General features: G+C 69.0%; 3 protein-coding genes across 5 annotated transcripts; 1 reads left to right on the top strand and 2 right to left on the bottom strand.

Annotated features, from left to right (window-relative positions):
• The first annotated feature begins 459 nt into the window (after positions 1-459).
• On the top strand, positions 460-7,278 carry TRAPPC14 (trafficking protein particle complex subunit 14). The gene is made up of 11 exons (XM_045001537.1): positions 460-878; positions 1,154-1,249; positions 1,342-1,471; positions 1,829-1,915; positions 2,098-2,218; positions 2,353-2,500; positions 2,671-2,753; positions 4,429-4,592; positions 5,618-5,772; positions 6,463-6,656; positions 6,995-7,278. Exons 1-11 carry the CDS (start codon positions 492-494, stop codon positions 7,146-7,148), a joined length of 1,719 nt encoding a protein of 572 aa, XP_044857472.1. The 5' UTR covers positions 460-491; the 3' UTR covers positions 7,149-7,278.
• A 1,847-nt stretch (positions 7,279-9,125) lies between these two features.
• Positions 9,126-11,942, bottom strand: LAMTOR4 (late endosomal/lysosomal adaptor, MAPK and MTOR activator 4). Its single transcript, XM_045001561.1, has 4 exons — positions 11,876-11,942; positions 10,394-10,474; positions 9,778-9,895; positions 9,126-9,609 (listed from the first exon to the last, which is right to left on the bottom strand). Exons 1-4 carry the CDS (start codon positions 11,876-11,878, stop codon positions 9,512-9,514), a joined length of 300 nt encoding a protein of 99 aa, XP_044857496.1. The 5' UTR covers positions 11,879-11,942; the 3' UTR covers positions 9,126-9,511.
• Positions 11,943-13,285: 1,343 nt separating this feature from the next.
• On the bottom strand, positions 13,286-16,639 carry LOC123361573 (transmembrane protein 272-like). 3 transcript variants are annotated; one of them, XM_045001557.1, is made up of 5 exons: positions 16,503-16,639; positions 14,368-14,470; positions 14,222-14,272; positions 13,932-14,129; positions 13,286-13,546 (listed from the first exon to the last, which is right to left on the bottom strand). In XM_045001557.1, exons 2-5 carry the CDS (start codon positions 14,444-14,446, stop codon positions 13,329-13,331), a joined length of 546 nt encoding a protein of 181 aa, XP_044857492.1. In that variant the 5' UTR covers positions 14,447-14,470; positions 16,503-16,639; the 3' UTR covers positions 13,286-13,328. The 3 variants fall into 3 exon arrangements, with proteins under 3 accessions (XP_044857492.1, XP_044857494.1, XP_044857493.1); XM_045001559.1 differs by lacking the exon at positions 16,503-16,639 and adding an exon at positions 14,763-14,785; XM_045001558.1 differs by lacking the exon at positions 16,503-16,639 and adding an exon at positions 14,723-14,784.
• Between the last annotated feature and the right edge of the window lie 882 nt (positions 16,640-17,521).

Raw genomic sequence — 17,521 nt, 5'->3', positions numbered from 1 at the left:
GGACCGCCAATCCCCCCCGCCCCCCCGGGAGCTAGCGCCCCCCCCGGTCCCCCACTGCCCCAGCTCCCGGAATCCCACCCTCAGCGCCCCCCTCACCCTGCCACAGATCCCTTCACCCCCAGCCCCCCGGGATCCCAGCCTAGTCCCTGCAGGGCCCCAATCCCCCCAGCCCAGCCCCCCAGATCCCTCCAGGGACCCCCCATTCCCTCGGGGTCTCCTCCAGCCCCAGTTCTCCCCACCTAGCCCCGCACTGCCCCAGCCCCCCAATTTCCTGCCCCCAGATCCTCCCCCAACCCCCCATTTCCTCAGCCCCCCCAGATCCTCCCCCCCGCCCCCCCACTTCCCTGTCCCCCAGATCCTCCCCCAACCCCCCAAATTCCTCAGCCCCCCAGATCCTCCCCCAGCCCCTCCAATCCCCCAGCCCCCCAGATCCTTCCTCCAGCCCCCCCCCAATTCCTCCAGCCCCCCCAATTCCCCAGCCCCACCCCGCCATGGAAGCGCAGTGCGATTACTTCATGTACTTCCCGGCCGTGCCCTTCCCGGCCCGGGAGCTGCTGCGGGGCGAGCCGGGCCGGTACCGGGCGCTGCCCCGGCGCAACCACCTCTACCTGGGCGAGACCGTCCGCTTCCTGCTGGTGCTGCGGGGCCGGCCCGGGCCGGGGGGCGCCCGCACCCCCTGGGGGGAGCTGGGCTCCTCCCTGGCCGCCCTGGCCAGCGTCAGCCCCGGGGGGGTCGACCCGGGGGGCGAGGGGGACGGGGAGCCCCCCGAGGAGCCGGGCGGGGAGGGGGACGCGCCCCCTCCGGCCCCCGGCTCCTTCCGCGACTGCCGGCCTCTGCTGACCCACGGCCAGGGACCCCTGGGGCGACCGGCCGCCGGGGTGAGAGGGGGTGTGGGGTGCTGGGCGGGTGGGGGCTGTAGGGTGGGTGTGAGGGAAACTGGGGGGGGGAGGCTGGTGGGTCAGGAGCAAGGGGCACCCAGGGGTGGGGGGCTCTGGGATGTGGGGTGCAGCGAGGGGAACCCGGGGCTTCTGGGGCAGGAGCAAGGGGCGGGTATTGGGTGCTGTGGGTCACCTGGGGGGACACAGGGGGCTGCGGGTCGGGGTTGGGGGTCACTGTGGGACTCACGGCTCCCCCCAACCCCCCCCCCCCCCAGATACCTGTGGAGGAGCCAATCGTCTCCACGGACGAGGTCATTTTCCCGCTGACGATTTCCCTGGACAACCTGCCCCCCGGGACCGTCAAGGCCAAGGTGAGTGAGGGGGGCCGGGCCGTGTGTGACAAGGGCCGTGGGGGAGGGGAGTGGGGCCAGCCCCCCAGCGCTGACACACACCCGCCCCACAGATTGTGGTGACGGTGTGGAAGCGGGAGCAGGAGTCGCCGGAGGTGCGGGAACGGGGGTACCTGAGCCTGCTGCAGAACCGGGCGCCGGCCCAGCTCTTCCGCGAGGAGCAGGGGGCCTTCAAAGCCCAAGGTAGGTGCAGCCCCCGCCCCACGGCCCTGCCCCATGGCGCCCCTCAGTCCGAAGGTGCCCAGACGGCAAGTGTGGAAAATCGGGACGGGGGTGGGGGGGGTAATAGGAGCCTATATAAGAAAAAGACCCCAAAATCAGGACTGTCCCTGTAAAATCGGGACATCTGGTCACCCTACTCAGTCCCGACCCGCAGCCTTGGCCCCATGGCCCTGCCCCACAGCGTGCCCCATGGCGCCCCTCAGTCCCGACCCGCAGCCCTGACTGACAGCCCCTGCCCCACGGTCGCTCCCGACCCCCCCGACCTTTGCCCCAGTGACCGCTCTGACCTCTGACCCCTGCCCTTTGCCCCCCCCGCAGTGAGCACCATGCTGACCGTGCTGCCCCCTCCGGGGCTGAAATGCCGCCAGCTGAACGTCTCCGGGAAATACCTCACCGTGCTCAAGGGTAACGGGGAGCCGGGCTAGGGAGGGGTGGGGGATAGCAGGACGGGGAGCAGGGTCTGTGGGGGTCCCTGGAGCCCAGGCGGGAGGGGTGGCAGAACGGCGGGGGCCCTGGGCCCATGTGGGAGGGGAGGGCTGAGTGTGGGGCGCCCCGTCTCTGACCCACCCTCCCGCCCGCCTCCCCAGTGCTGAACGGCTGCTCCCAGGAGGAAATCTCTCTATGGGACGTCCGCATCCTGCCCAACTTCAACGCCAGCTACCTGCCTATGCTGCCCGACGGCTCCGTGCTGCTGGTCGACGACGTCTGGTGAGCTGTGGGGGGAAGGGTCCGGGGTAGGGGGCTCAGTGTGTGTATCGGGGGGGTGCCGTGGGAAGGTGCAAGGGGGGGGGTCTCTGTGGGGCAGGCTGTGGGGCTGACGCTCCCCCCCTCTCCCCCCCCAGCCATCACTCGGGCGAGGTGCCCGTCGGCGCCTTCTGCCGCGTGGCCGGCGCCGGCTCCGGCTGCCCCTGCGCCCTGAGCGCCCTGGAGGAGCAGAACTTCCTCTTCCAGCTGCAGGCGCCCGAGCGGCCCCAGGAGGACACCAAGGAGGTGGGTGCAAGGGGCAGGGGGGCGGGGACAGGGCTGTGAGGGGGCAGGGCCATGAGACAGGGGAGGAGTTAGGGCCAGGAGGGGGTGGGGCCACAGGGCAAAAGGAGGGGAAAGGGCAATGGGGGCGGGGCCATGGGGCTGTCACTCACTCTCCCCCCTTGCACCCCCAGGGTCTGGAGGTGCCCCTGGTGGCTGTGGTTCAGTGGTCGACACCCAAACTCCCCTTCACCAGCAGCATCTACACCCACTACAGGTGAGAGACACCCCGCCCGGCCCCCCCACGACTCTGATGGCTCTGGTCTACCCCCAGCTCCGATGCCCTCCTGGCCCTGGGTTCCCTCCCGCCCTGGGCAATCACAGGCCAGTGAGCCTGACTTGGGTACCGGGCAAACCGGCTGAAACTCCAGTAAAGACCAGAATTGTCAGCCAGGGAGATGAGCAGGACTTGTTGGGGAAGAGTCCCCCTGGTTTTAGTAAAGGGAAATCGCACCTCACCAATCTACTAGAATTCCTGGAGGGGCTCAACAGGCACGTGGCCAAGGGGGACCCAGTGGACTTAGATTCCCAGAAAGCCTTTGCCCAGCCCCCTCCCCAAAGGCTCGTAGGCAAAGTCAGCTGGGACGGGACAGGAGGGGAGGTCCCCTCCTGGATCAGTACCTGGGTAACAGACAGGAAACAAAGGGGAGGAACAAATGGGCAGTTTTCAGTGTGGAGAGAGGGACATCGTGGTGCCCCCAAGGGTCTGTGCTGGGCCCCGTCCTATGCCACAGTCATCAACCATCTGGATAAAGGGTGAAGAGTGAGGTGGCAACATCTGCAGATGATACAAAACTGCTCCGGAGAGTTACGTCCCCGGCAGCCTGGGACGAGCTGCAAAGGGCCTCACAGAACTGGGTGACGGGGAACAACCTGGCAGGTGAAATTCAGGGTTGATCAATGCAAAGTGATGCACGTTGGAAGCCATCGTCCCAACTCGACCTGTGCAGTGATGGGGCTGAATGAGCTGCTACCGCTCAAGAGAGATCTTGGAGTCACTGCGGAGAGTTCTCTGCAAACACCCGCTCGACGTGCAGCCGCAGCCGGGAAAGCGACCAGAAAGCTGGGAATCATTAAGAAAGGGAGAGAGAATCAGACAGAAAATATCCCGTTGCCTCTCTGTAAATCCATGGGACGCCCACACCTGGAACACTGTGTGCAGATGGGGCGCCCCATCGCAGCAAGGATCTAGTGGGACTGTCAAAGGTTCAGAAAAGGGCAACAAAAATGATGAGGGGTCTGGACCGGCTGCTGTGTGAGGAGAGATTGATCAGACTGGGGCTTTTCAGCTTGGAAAGACGACTAAGGGCGGATATAACAGAGGTCTATAAAATCATGACGGGTGCGGAGAAAGTAGATAAGGGAGTGTTATTTACTGCTTCTCATAATACAAGAACTAGGGGCCACCCAGTGAAATGAACAGGCAGCAGGTTTAAAACAAACACAAGGACGTATTTCTTCACCAACACACTGTTAACCTGGGGAACTCCTCGCCAGAGGATGTTGCGAAGGCCAAGACGATACCAGGGTTCAAAGAAGAACTAGAGAAGATCCTGGAGGACAGCGCAAGAACAGGGGCTGGGTCACTCGGGGATTCCCTGCTCTGTTCGTTCCCTCGGGGGCGCCTGGCACTGGCTGCCGTCGGCAGACAGGACCCTGGGCTGGATGGACCCTTGGTCTGACCCAGTCTGGCCGCTCTTATGTTCTGTCCCCCCAGCTCTGATGCCCCCCCAAGCTCAGACCCCCCTGCCTCCAGCTCAAGGGCTCCAAGGGAACCCCCCCCATGGCCCCTCCTGGCTGCCCAGGTTAGCTGTGTGCGGGGGGATCCCGGTGCCAGGGGGGCGGGAGGGGCGGTCCCGGTGCCCTGCGCTGACCCCCCGCTGCCCCTCCAGGCTGCCCAGCATCCGGCTGGACCGGCCGCGGTTCGTGATGACAGCTGCCTGCGAGTCGCCCGTGCCCCTGCGCCGACGCTTCACCGTCACCTACACCCTGCTCAACAACCTGCAGGACTTCCTGGCCGTGCGGCTCGTCTGGACCCCGGAGAGCGCCACGGCGGGTAGGCGGGGCTGCGGGGGGGCATGGGGGGGCTGCGGGATGGCGCTGTGGGGACCGTGAGCAGGCTGGGCTGGCCCGGGGTTGGGAGTTCGGTGGGGGGCTGGGAGCACTGGGAGGGGTCGGGGGGGCTGGGAGGGTTCGGTGGGGGGCTGGGAGCACTGGGAGGGGTCGGGGGGCTGGGAGGGGTTGGGGGGGCTGGGAGCACTGGGAGGGGTCAGGGGGGGCGGAGAGGGTTCGGGGGGACTCGGAGCACTGGGAGGGTTCGATGGGGGGCTGGGAGCACTGGGAGGGGTCAGGGGGGCTGGGAGGGTTCGGTGGGGAGCTGGGAGCACTGGGAGGGGACAGGGGGGGGTGGGAGGGTTCGGGGGGGCTGGGAGCACTGGGAGGGTTCAGGGGGGGCTGAGAGGGTTCGGGGGGACTGGGAGCACTGGGAGGGTTCGATGGGGGGCTGGGAGCACTGGGAGGGGTCAGGGGGGGCTGGGAGGGTTCGGGGGGGGCTGGGAGCACTGGGAGGGGTCAGGGGGGGGCTGGGAGGGTTCGGGGGGGGCTGGGAGCACTGGGAGGGGTCAGGGGGGGCTGAGAGGGTTCGGGGGGACTGGGAGCACTGGGAGGGTTCGATGGGGGGCTGGGAGCACTGGGAGGGGTCGGGGGGGGTGGGAGTTCGGTGGGGGGCTGGGAGCACTGGGAGGGGTCGGGGGGGCTGGGAGGATTCGGTGGGGGGCTGGGAGCACTGGGAGGGGTCAGGGGGGGCTGGGAGGGTTCGGTGGGGGGCTGGGAGCACTGGGAGGGGTCAGGGGGGGCTGGGAGGGCTCGGGGGGGCTGGGAGCACTGGGAGGGGTCAGGGGGGGCTGGGAGCACTGGGAGGGGTGGGGGGGGCTGGGAGGGTTCGGTGAGGGGCTGGGAGCACTGGGAGGGCTCGGGGGGGGGGTCGGCGATGGGCCGGGGGTCCGGCGGGGGTCCGGCATTGTGGGGACGTGCGCAGGAGGCTCCAGGCGGCTCTGACCCCCCCCCCCCGCCCGCCCCCAGGGAAGAAGCTGTCCAGCGAGGAGCGCCGGGCCACGCAGGCAGCCCTGGACTCCATCGTCTGCCACACGCCCCTCAACAGCCTGGGCTACTCGCGCAAGGGCAGCGCCCTGACCATCCGCGTCGCCTTCCAGGCCCTGCGCGCCGGCCTCTTCGAGGTACCCGCGGGGGGCCCGGACGCCTGGGTTCTCCCCCCGGCGCTGGGAGGGGAGTGGGGGCTGGTGGGTCAGACCAGGGGGGCTGGGAGCCAGGACTCCTGGGTTCTCCCCCCGGCTCTGGGAGGGGAGTGGGGGCCGGTGGGTCAGAGCAGGGGGGGCTGGGAGCCAGGACTCCTGGGTTCTCTCCCCGGCTCTGGGAGGGGAGTGGGGGCTGGTGGGTTAGAGCAGGGGGGCTGGGAGCCAGGACTCCTGGGTTCTCCCCCCAGCTCTGGGAGGGGAGTGGGGGCTGGTGGGTCAGAGCAGGGAGGCTGGGAGCCAGGACTCCTGGGTTCTCTCCCCGGCTCTGGGAGGGGAGTGGGGGCTGGTGGTTAGAGGAGGGGGGCTGGGAGCCAGGACTCCTGGGTTCTCTCCCCGGCTCTGGGAGGGGAGTGGGGGCTGGTGGTTAGAGGAGGGGGGCTGGGAGCCAGGACTCCTGGGTTCTCCCCCCGGCTCTGGGAGGGGAGTGGGGGCCAGTGGGTCAGAGCAGGGGGGGCTGGGAGCCCAGACTCCTGGGTTCTCTCCCCGGCTCTGGGAGGGGATTGGGGGCTGGTGGGTTAGAGCAGGGGGGCTGGGAGCCAGGACTCCTGGGTTCTCTGAAAGGGGGGGTGCAGGGAGGGGCAGTTTCCCCACTCGTCTCTCTCCTCCCCCCAGCTCTCCCAGCACATGAAGCTGAAGCTGCAGTTCACAGCGAGCGTCTCGAACCCGCCCCCCGACGCCCGGCCCATCTCGCGCAGGAGCAGCCCCGGCAGCCCGGCTGTGCGGGACCTGGTGGAGCGGCACCAGGCCGGGCTGGGCCGGTCCCAGTCCTTCTCCCACCAGCAGCCGTCCCGCAGCCACCTCATGAGGTACACGGGGGGCGGGACGGGGGCTGCCGGGGGACGGGAGAGGCGGGGAGGGGAGCTCCCCCCAGAAGTGCTGCAGTATTTAAGGGGGAGGAGCCTAGAAAGTGGGTGGAGCCTGGGGAGGCGGGGCTGTAACATTGGGCCCCTCCCCCTCATCCGGCTGTCTGCACTAGGGTGGCCAATCAGGTGAGGGCATCGGTGCTCTCCCCCCCACACACCTGGTGGGAGCCAGGACTCCTGGGTCCCTCTCCTGGCTGTGGGAGGGGAATGGATTGAAAAGGGGGTGGCGGGGAATCGGAGCCCCCTCCCCCCACTGACGCCTGGTGCCCCCCCGCCGACAGGTCAGGCAGCGTCATGGAGCGCCGCGCCATCACCCCGCCCGTGGGCTCCCCCGTGGGCCGCCCCCTCTACCTGCCCCCCGAGAAGAGCGTCCTGTCGCTGGACAAGATCGCCAAGCGGGAGTGCAAGGTGCTGGTGGTGGAGCCCATCAAGTGAAGAGGCCAAACACCCCCCCGGCCCCCGATCCTGGGCCATGGGACAGGCCCCCCCCCCCCATCGCCCAGCCCCACTGCTTTTCCCCAGAGCTCATGTTGCTGGAGGCCTGGGACCATGGGGCGGGGGGGGGGAAGGCTGGCATGTGCCAAGGGGGGGAGGGAACCGCAGACTCAGGGGCACAGCGGGTGGGGGGCGGCAGGCCAGTAAGGGGCGGGGGGAGGGTGAGAACTGCATTCTGCATCAGTGCTGGAGGGGTGGGAGGGGAGAGCTGGGGCTGCTGGCTGCCATTTTCAGGGTGATCCTGCCGCTGTTTCCCTGCTGGTGGTTATGGGGGTGCCAGGGGGGGACCCCTGGCTGTGGGTGGGGTGAACACATCTCATTACTGGTTCCCAGTCGCTGTTTACAAAACCCTTTGCTTCCTGCATTGCCTTTTTAATTTGGGGGCCCCGCAACCCCCTCCCGAGCTGGGGGGTAGGGGACCCATGGTACTGCTTGGCCCTGGCTGGGCTGGAGTGAACGCCTTCCTTCCCATCAGCCCCTGGGGCTGCATCCCCCTCAGAGCCAGACTCCCATCAGCCCCTGGGGCTGTGCCCATCACCCAACCACACTCCCATCAGCCCCTGGGGCAGTGTCCCCTTCAGAGCCAGACTCCCATCAGCCCCTGGGGCAGCATCCCCCTCAGAGCCAGACTCCCATCAGCTGCTGGGGCCGTGCCCATCACCCAACCACACTCCCATCAGCCCCTGGGGCAGTGTCCCCTTCAGAGCCAGACTCCCATCAGCCCCTGGGGCAGCGTCCCCCTCAGACCCAGACTCCCATCCGCCCCTGGGGCTGTGCCCATCACCCAAACCACACTCCCATCAGCCCCTGGGGCAGTGTCCCCCTCAGAGCCAGACTCCCATCAGCCCCTGGGGCTGTGCCCATCACCCAACCACACTCCCATCAGCCCCTGGGGCAGTGTCCCCTTCAGAGCCAGACTCCCATCAGCCCCTGGGGCCGTGCCCATCACCCAACCACACTCCCATCAGCCTCTGGGGCAGCAGCTGCCTCAGACCCAGACTCCCACCAGCCTCTGGGGCTGCCCCCTCCCACCCCTCTAGCTGAGCTTTGCCAGCCCCTGTCCCGGCCTGGCAAGGGAAGGAAGGTGCCTGGCCCAGCCCTGAGCCACCCCTGGAAGGTCCCAGCCCCACATGCCTCAGTGGAGGTACATTCCCTGTCCCCTGCTACTGGGGGGTGGGGGCAACTCAGGCTCCCCTCCCCCCATCCAGCCTAGAAGGACTCACTGGACCAGGGGCCCCCGCTGCACTTTATTTACATTTTTTGTTATTTATTTGTCTCTGAACTGGCCGCGATTTGTATCTGTGAATAAACCTCCTGGGATGGAACCAGCCCGGCTTTGCTGTGTGCCAGGGGAGCCTAACACCCCGCCCTGCGCCGACCCCCCGGACCGAGAGCAGGAGGGCCCCAGCCCGCCAGGCGCTGCACCCGGCCGCGTGGGGCTGGGTCCATGCAGACACAGCGAGCCTGGGCAGCCAGGGCAAAGCAGAGCAATGGGCGCGTGGCAGCTGCGGGCTCTGGCCCTGCCCCAGCCAGCACCGCTCACGGCCCAGCGCCTGCCCTGGGGAATGGAAGGTTCTGGCAGAGGTGGGGAGAGATGGGGGAGGCAGCTGGGACTGGCACTGCCTGAGCCTGCCGGGAGCCTGAGCCGCTCGCTCCAAGAGCGGAGAGCCGGCCCCTGCGGGAACGGTGCTGCCGGAGTCTGTCACTCCGAGTGGGAACAACCCACCGCCACTGGCTGCATGTGCAGGGAGCCTGAGCCATCCCTGTGAGATGTGACCCACACAGGCTGTAGCTGCAGAGGGCAAAGGGTGTAGCGGTGACCCACGGCACATCAAGGGCTCTCCTCGAGCATGGGGGGTAGGGCCCCCACAGCCCCCCCCCCCAGTGCCCCAAAGGAAGGAAACCCCCCAGACCAGCTAGGAAAGACACTTTATTCTCTGAACAGTTACAGGGAGGCCCCTGGCCGGAACCGATTTCCCCTCATCCCAAATCTCCAGAAAGCCCCACAGATGCCACTGCAGCCTCCTCTCCTGTCGCCACCGGGTGTGGGCGTTTTCAGGGGGCATTTCTGGAGGCCTCCTGCCCCAGCAGGGGGCCCTGGTGAAGTGGGGGACCCCCCCCCCAGCTGGCCCTAGCAGGTGCAGCCATGGGGGGCAGGTGGTGCCAGGGGAAAGCTGGGGGTGGGGTCCCCGACCAGCCCCTGTGACCCCCTCCCCACAGGTCAAGCCAGGGCCAGGAACTCAAGGGGAGCCCTCCCCCCATTTCACCCAGCCACACTCGCACGTGGAACCCGCCCCCGCGGCTCAGACGGCGACCGGCTCCCGCAAGTGGTTCTGCCGCTTGACCACGAAGATCTTCTGGCCGGAGACGGTCACCAGGAAGGTGTGTTCCCCGAACACCACTGGGGGGAGAGAGTTCGGCATGAGACCCCCCGCGAGGGGTGGGCAGAGACAGGCCACCCGCACCAGCCCCCCACCCCCTCGAACACCCCCTCCCACCCATGCCAGCACCTCCGCCCCCTGCCCAGCCGGAGTAACTGCCTCCCAAGCACCTTCTCCCCCAGGCTCACCTGAGAGGCGTTTGAAGGGGGGGTCGGGGCCACGCTGGAGCCGGAAGCCACAGGCTGTGGCCACCAGCTCCGAGATCACCCCGGCCGTGTGCTCGGCGTTCTCCAGGTCACCGGCCGACTGCGGAGCAGGGGAGGGGGGGAGCCAGGGGTTAGAGAGAGTAAGGACCCCCCCCCCCCCCGCCCTCAGATTCACACAGTGGGTCAGCAGCACAACTGAGTATAGAAACCCCACACACCCCAGCTCTAATCCCTGAGCCCCCGCTCCCCTCCCAGAATCAGGGAGAGAACCCAGGAGTCCTGGTTCCCAGCTCCGCCCTGCTCTAACCCACCAGCCCCCACTCCCCTCCCAGAGCCAGAGAGAGAACCCAGGAGTCCTGGCTCCCAGCCCTCCCTGCTCTAACCCACCAGCCCCCACTCCCCTCCCAGAGCCAGGGAGAGAACCCAGGAGTCCTGGCTCCCAGCCCCCCACACTCTAACCCACCAGCCCCCACTCCCCTCCCAGAGCCAGGGAGAGAACCCAGGAGTCCTGGCTCCTAGCCCCCCACACTCTAACCCACCAGCCCCCCCTCCCCTCCTGGAGCTGGGCAGAGGAGTCCTGCCTGCCCCTCGCACTCACCGCCAGCACGGCTCCATCGCAGATCACCAGGTAGCCCAGCTGGTCAGGGATCCGCTCTAGCCCCTGGGTCAGCGCTGTGGTCTGGGGGGGAGGTCAGAGGTCAGAGCAGGTGTGTGGGGCAGAGGCATGAGCGGGGGAGGGGCCCAGAGATGGGTTCCTGGCTCCCACAAGGGACCCTGGGACCCAGTAGTCAGGGCTGCTGGGACCCAGACCGGGGCCACCTGCCGTTCCGGGTCCCGGGACAGCGGGTCCTGCCAGCAGGGATCCGGCCCAGATAGAAATCGGGTCCACGATGGAGAATCCCCTCCCCGCCCAGCCCCACGCGGGGAAACGGGCCCCGTGGTTCATTACCAGCCCCCCCAGATAACAGGCCAAGAACAACCACGCCCCACCCCAGCTCCGTGCAAGGGGGCGGTCCAGGCCCCCCCAGAGGGGCTCCCCAGCTCCGTGCAAGGGGGCGGTCCAGGCCCCCCCAGAGGGGCTCCCCAGCTCCGTGCAAGGGGGCGGTCCAGGCCCCCCCAGAGGGGCTCTCCTGCCCCTCCCCCGCTCCGTGCAATGTGGGGGGTCCAGGCCCCCGGGGGGGCTCCGTGCAATGTGGGGGGTCCAGGCCCCCGGGGGGGCTCCGTGCAATGGGGGGGGTCCAGGCCCCCCCAGAGGGGCTCCCCAGCTCCGTGCAATGGGGGGGGTCCAGGCCCCCCCAGAGGGGCTCCCCAGCTCCGTGCAATGGGGGGGGTCCAGGCCCTGGGGGGGCTCCGTGCAATGGGGGGGTCCAGCCCCCCCAGAGGGGCTCCCCAGCTCCGTGCAATGGGGGGGGTCCAGGCCCCCCCAGAGGGGCTCCCCAGCTCCGTGCAATGGGGGGGCTCCAGGCCCTGGGGGGGCTCCGTGCAATGGGGGGGTCCAGGCCCCCCCAGAGGGGCTCCCCAGCTCCGTGCAATGGGGGGTCCAGGCCCCCGGGGGGGGCTCCCCAGCTCTGTGCAATGGGGGGGTCCAGGCCCCCGGGGGGGGCTCCCCAGCTCGGTGCAATGGGGGGGTCCAGGCCCCCCCAGAGGGGCTCCCCAGCTCCGTGCAATGGGGGGGGTCCAGGCCCCCCCAGAGGGGCTCCCCAGCTCCGTGCAATGGGGGGGTCCAGGCCCCCCCAGAGGGGCTCCCCAGCTCCGTGCAATGGGGGGGGTCCAGGCCCCCCCAGAGGGGCTCCCCAGCTCCGTGCAATGGGGGGGGTCCAGGCCCTGGGGGGGGGCTCCGTGCAATGGGGGGGTCCAGGCCCCCCCAGAGGGGCTCCCCAGCTCCGTGCAATGGGGGGGGTCCAGGCCCAGGGGGGGGCTCCGTGCAATGGGGGGGTCCAGGCCCTGGGGGGGCTCCGTGCAATGGGGGGGTCCAGGCCCCCCCAGAGGGGCTCCCCAGCTCCGTGCAATGGGGGGGTCCAGGCCCCCGGGGGGGGCTCCCCAGCTCCGTGCAATGGGGGGGGTCCAGGCCCCGACTCACCATCTCGGGGCAGCACCGGCCGCTCCGCTCCCCACCGTCAGCTGACGGACCGCCCCGCCCCCCACTTATCCCCGCCCCTCAGCCCGCCCATTGGCCCGCGGCGCTGTCCGTCCCCCGCCCGCTCGGAGCCCCGCGCTGCCATTGGCCCAGGCCGCTCCGCGTGGGGCTGGGGGGGGCGGGGCCGGAGGGCGGGGCCACTTCCGCCTCCTCGCCCCCGCCCGGCCGTAGGAATGAGCTGATGAATATTCATGAGGCGTGTGCTGCCGCAGGCGCCGCGAGGCGCCCCCGCGCGCGTGACCGCCCGCCGCAGGGGCTGATGGGAGCCCGGCCCAACGGCCGCCTTCCCTAGGGACTCATGGGAGTCAGTGCAAGGGGGCCGCCGCAGGGGCTCATGGGAGTCTAGCTAAGGGGGGGGGTGCACCTGCCCCAGAGGCTCATGGGAGTCTAGCTAAGGTGGGACACCTGCCCCAGAGGCTCATGGGAGTCTAGCTAAGGCGTGGGGGGGGACACCCCTGACACCTGCCCCAGGGGCTCATGGGAGTCTCGCTAACAGGGGGTGCGCACCCCCTGCCACATGCCCCAGAGGCTCATGGGAGTCAGTGCAAGGGGGCTGCCGCAGGGGCTTATGGGAGTCTAGCTAAGGGAGGGAGAGACCCCTGACACCTGCCCCAGAGGCTCATGGGAGTCTCACTAACCAGGGGTGGTGCACCCCTGCCCCAGGGGCTCATGGGAGTCTAGCTAACAGGCGGGGGGGTATTCAACACCCACCCCAGGGGGCCCGGGCAGTCACCTCAGCAGCTGATGGGAGCCTGCTCACCCCATGACAAGGACCAGCCCAGCTCCTCTCCCCTCCCTGTCTCTTAGGGGTTCACCCCAGAGACTTGGAGGTGGCAGAGGGCACAGGTCACCTTCTCTGCTGTGCCGTGGGTGGGGGAAGCCTGCGCCCCCGTAGGACAGTAGCTGTGGGGCCCCACAGCCCCCTTCCCCCCCAGTGCCATCCCCCCCCATAAACTAACAACCTCCCCCTCTAACCTCCACAGGGAGGAAGGCCAGTGCCCTAGCGTATGTTCCCCCTCCGGGCTCAAGGGAGGCCCTAGGGCTGAGGGGAGTGTGGCTGTGGCGTGGCCCCCCTCCTCACCCCCCAGCAGCCCCCAGGGAGTGGAGGAGGCTGTGCACAGGAGGGGTCTAGCTTACCCCCTCCAGGGGACAGCAGGGCAGCCCTACCTGGACCCCCTGCCCTGACCAGGGGGGCAGGAGGACCCTCGCAGCTGCTGCCCAAGCAGGGGTCCGGCTCCGGCCACGCGGAGCCCGGCTCTGCCCTAGGGGATGCTGGGAGTCTGGCTGAGGCGTAGCCGCTCCAGGGGGCTGACGGGAGGTGCCCCGCCGACAAGGACGACTCTGCTCACTAGCCACGGTTCAGGTCTTTATTAACCCCCCTCTCTCTGCCCCCCGGCTAGGGGTACTGGTCTCCCCGCTGCAGCCAGGGCAGCCGCGCCCGCAGCAGCACCAGGCAGCCCAGGATGCCAAGAGCCGCCAGCAGCGCGACCCCCAGCCCCACGTACACCAGCGTGGTGACCCAGAAGGCGAAGAGGTAGAGGAGGCGGTGGCAGAAATTCCGATGGTGGGGGTCCTTGTACTCCGGGGGGTAGATGGAGTAGACCCAGACGTTACCTGGAGGGGGGGAAGAGACTGGAGGTCAGAGGTCAAGGCTGGCTGGGGAGGGGGCCCCAAACTAGGGTGACCAGATGTCCCAATTTTATAGGGACAGCCCCCATTTGGGGGGCACTTATATAGGCTCCTAATACCCCCCCACCCCAGTCCCGTCACCCTCCCCCAAACCCAGCCCAGGGGAGCCGATGCCAGGTCAGGAAGGGGCAAACCCAGCCTGGGGGAGAGGACCCTCCCCAGGTAACCCCCCCGGCCCCAGCCCAAGGCAGGGCGTGGGGAGCCCTAGGGTTAAACCCAGGGAGCGCAGCCCTTGGGGAAGGGGGGCCGTGGGAGCCAGGTGGGGCTCAGCCCCTCCCTGGGAGGAAGGAGGGGTCCCGGGGGCGCTCACCAGCGATGAACCAGGCGAAGAAGAAGAGCAGGAAAAGCGCCCTCCAGCCGCGGGCGCCGGGGCTCAGCTGGGGGGGGTCCGTCCCATCGCCGCAGGGCAGGCAGCTCAGCAGCAGGAACAGCAGCACCGTGCTGCCCCCCACCAGCAGGTAATAGGGCAGGAGGGGCTGGCGGGGGCACTGGCCCAGGTACACGGCTCCTGGCGTGGGGAGAGGGGGGGGTCAGTGCCCAGGGCAGCCCCTGCCCGCAGCCCCCCCCCCCCACGGGGTCAGGTCAGCGCCGGACACTCACCGATGGCAATGCTGGCAATGGGCAGCGCCGAAACCACCACCTTCCCCAGGACTGCAAGAGAGAGACCCGGGGTTAGGGGCAGGCGAGGGGGTCAGTGAGCCCCCGCCCCCCCACCCCCAAGAGCCTCCAGGGGGCCCCGCACTTACAGCTCAGGGCAGGGTGCACAGGGGACTCCGCCGTGCCTGGAAGTAGGGGGGCCCTGCTGCCATCTGGGTCCTCAGCCATGTCACGGGGTCCGGGCAGCGGGGGCTGGGGGCACAGAGCGGGTTAGAGCTGGGGGTGCCCCCCACTCCTGACCCACAGCCCCTGCCAGCCCAGCCCTGCCCACCAGCTCTGCAGTGCCCCTCACTCCCCACCCACAGCCCCTGCCAGCCCAGCCCTGCCCCACAGCTCTGCAGTGCCCCTCACTCCCCACCCACAGCCCCTGCCCCCCCAGCCCTGCCTGTACCCCTCACTCCCAGCCCCCCAGAGAGCTGGGACTGGCTCTCTCCCCGTCCCTACCTGCACTCTCTGTCTTACAGCCCCTGGCCTTGGGACTGACCTTTTATAGCCCAGGGCCCCACCTCCTGCCGGTACAGCTGGGCCCCTCTCCCACTCCTTATAAGGCCATTTCCCAGACAGGGGGGGGGGATGGCCAGGTGTGCCCCACCCTTAGCCCAGCTGACACCGGTCAAGGAGGGGCCGGGTTTCAAATTGGTTTTATGGGAGGGAAGCTGGACTGGGAGTCAGGACTCCTGGGTTCTTTTCCTGGCCCCGTGAGGCCATTGGGATCAGTGGGTTAGAACAAGGGAAGCCAGGACTCCTGAGTTCTCTTGTAGAAGATCAGGGCTGGACGGGACCTCAGGAGGGATCCAGTCCCACCCCCTGCTCGGAGCAGGACCAACCCCAACTCAATCATCCCAGCCAGGGCTCTGTCAGGCCGGGCCTGAAACACCTCTAAGGGTGGAGATCCCACCCCCTCCCTAGGGAACCCATCCCAGTGCTTCACCCCCCGCCTAGGGAAACAGTGTTTCCTAATATCCACCCTAGACCTGCCCCACTGCAACCTGAGCCCATTGCTCCTTGTTCTGTCATCTGCCACCACCGAGACCAGTGGTTCTCTCCCCAGTTCTGGAAGTGGGGGCTGGTGGGTTAGAGCAGGGGGGGCTGGGAGCCAGAACTCCTGGGTTCTCTCCCCAGCCTTGGGAGGGGAGTGGGGGCTGGTGGGTTAGAGCAGGGGGGCCTGGGAGCCAGAACTCCTGGGTTCTCTCCCCGGCTCTGGGAGGGGAGGGGAGGGGGGGCTGGTGGGTTAGAGCAGGGGGGGGCCGGGAGCCAGGACTCCTGGGTTCTCTCTCCGGCTCTGGGAGGGGAGTGGGGGCTGGTGGGTTAGAGCAGGGGGGGCTGGGAGCCAGGACTCCTGGGTTCTCTCCCCGGCTCTGGGAGGGGAGTGGGGGCTGGTGGGTCAGAGCAGGGGGGGCTGGGAGCCAGGACTCCTGGGTTCTCTCCCCGGCTCTGGGAGGGGAGTGGGGGCTGGTGGGTTAGAGCAGGGGGGCTGGGAGCCAGGACTCCTGGGTTCTCTCCCCGGCTCTGGGAGGGGAGTGGGGGCTGGTGGGTGAGAGCAGCGAGCTGGATGGTTGATGTCACAATCTAGGCTGTATCTTGGGAACTTCCTGCTGCTATTTTCTGGTGAGCTGGGCAGATAAAACGGTTTCCTGTAATAACAGCAGCTAAAGTCATGGGGTTGGGGAGTGAGGCCTGTCCCCTCTAGGACCTCCATCAGGGCGGGGATTGGCTGGATCAGGGAATGGGGCAGGGGCCTGTCCCCTCTGGGGGGCGCTGGCTCCCACCCAGCCCCAGGGCGGGGACTGGCTGGCTCAGGGGGGCGGGGAGCGGGGCAGGGGCCTGTCCCCTCTTGGGGGCGCCGGCTCCCCCCCGGCCCCAGGGCGGGGACTGGCTGGCTCGGGGGGGTGGGGAATGAGGCAGGGGCCTGTCCCCTCTGGGGGGTGCCGGCTCCCACCCGGCCCCAGGGCGGGGACTGGCTGGCTCGGGGGGGCAGGGAATGGGGCAGGGGCCTGTCCCCTCTGGGGGGCGCCGGCTCCCCCCCGGCCCCAGGGCAGGAGTCTCTCCGTGGTGCACGTGTGGAACGAGTCTGTCCGATCTCAGCCCAGCTCATCACTCCCCGTCGCCAGCACTAAACCACCCCACACCCACCATCATCCCCAGCAGAGTGTGAGGGCCCAGGAGTCCCCATAGACTGAGCCCGCCTCCCGCTGGGGGGCTGGCCTGAGGACTGGTCACCTACCCTCTGGGGGGGGCCGCTGGCAGCTGTGACTCCCCGGGGGGCTCCAGGGAGAGAAACCGGCTGAGAACGTTTCCACTCGGTCCCTGCAGTATGAGCCAGTGGCCAAACCACAGCAGTGAACAGCTGATCAGAGCCTGACTTCCTGCCCCATGTCACAGCGGGGGCTGCGGGCACCGGCGCCAGCGCAGCTGTGGGGGGCAGAGCCCAGGGCTGGGTTGGCAGGGGGCTGCGGGTCAGGAGTGAGGGGCACCGGCAGAGCTGGGGGGGGGCAGGGATGGAGTCCCAGGGGGCTGCGGGTCGGGAGTGAGGGGCCCCCCCGACTTTGGTGGGGGGGAAGCGTAGGACACCAGGCTGTGTCATGGCTCGGATGCGTTTGGGGAACCCCCCACCCCCCATTCGTACAGGGATCCCCGGTGTGGAGATGCGGCTGGCTCTGGGGTGGGGCGCGGGGGCCGTTCGTACAGGGATCCCCGGTGCGGAGGTGCGGCTGGCTCTGGGGTGGGGCGTGGGGGCCGTTCGTACAGGGATCCCCGGTGCGGAGGTGCGGCTGGCTCTGGGGTGGGGCGCAGGCTGTTCGTACAGGGATCCCCGATGCGGAGGTGCGGCTGGCTCTGGGGTGGGGCACGGGGGCCGTTCGTACAGGGATCCCCGGTGCGGAGGTGCGGCTGGCTCTGGGGTGGGGCGCGGGGGCCGTTCGTACAGGGATCCCCGGTGCGGAGGTGCGGCTGGCTCTGGGGTGGGGCGCGGGGGCCGTTCGTACAGGGATCCCCGGTGCGGAGGTGCGGCTGGCTCTGGGGTGGGGCGCAGGCTGTTCATACAGGGATCCCCGGTCCGGAGGTGCTGCTGGCTCTGGGGTGGGGCGTGGGGGCCGTTCGTACAGGGATCCCCGCTGCGGAGATGCGGCTGGCTCTGGGGTGGGGCGCAGGCTGTTCGTACAGGGATCCGCGGTGCAGAGGTGCGGCTGGCTCTGGGGTGGGGCGCGGGGGCCGTTCGTACAGGGATCCCCGGTGCGGAGGTGC

This window comes from Mauremys mutica, unplaced genomic scaffold (genome assembly GCF_020497125.1).
Source record: "Mauremys mutica isolate MM-2020 ecotype Southern unplaced genomic scaffold, ASM2049712v1 Super-Scaffold_328, whole genome shotgun sequence".
NCBI lineage: Eukaryota > Metazoa > Chordata > Testudines > Geoemydidae > Mauremys > Mauremys mutica.
This window is presented reverse-complemented; position numbering and strand designations above follow the sequence as displayed.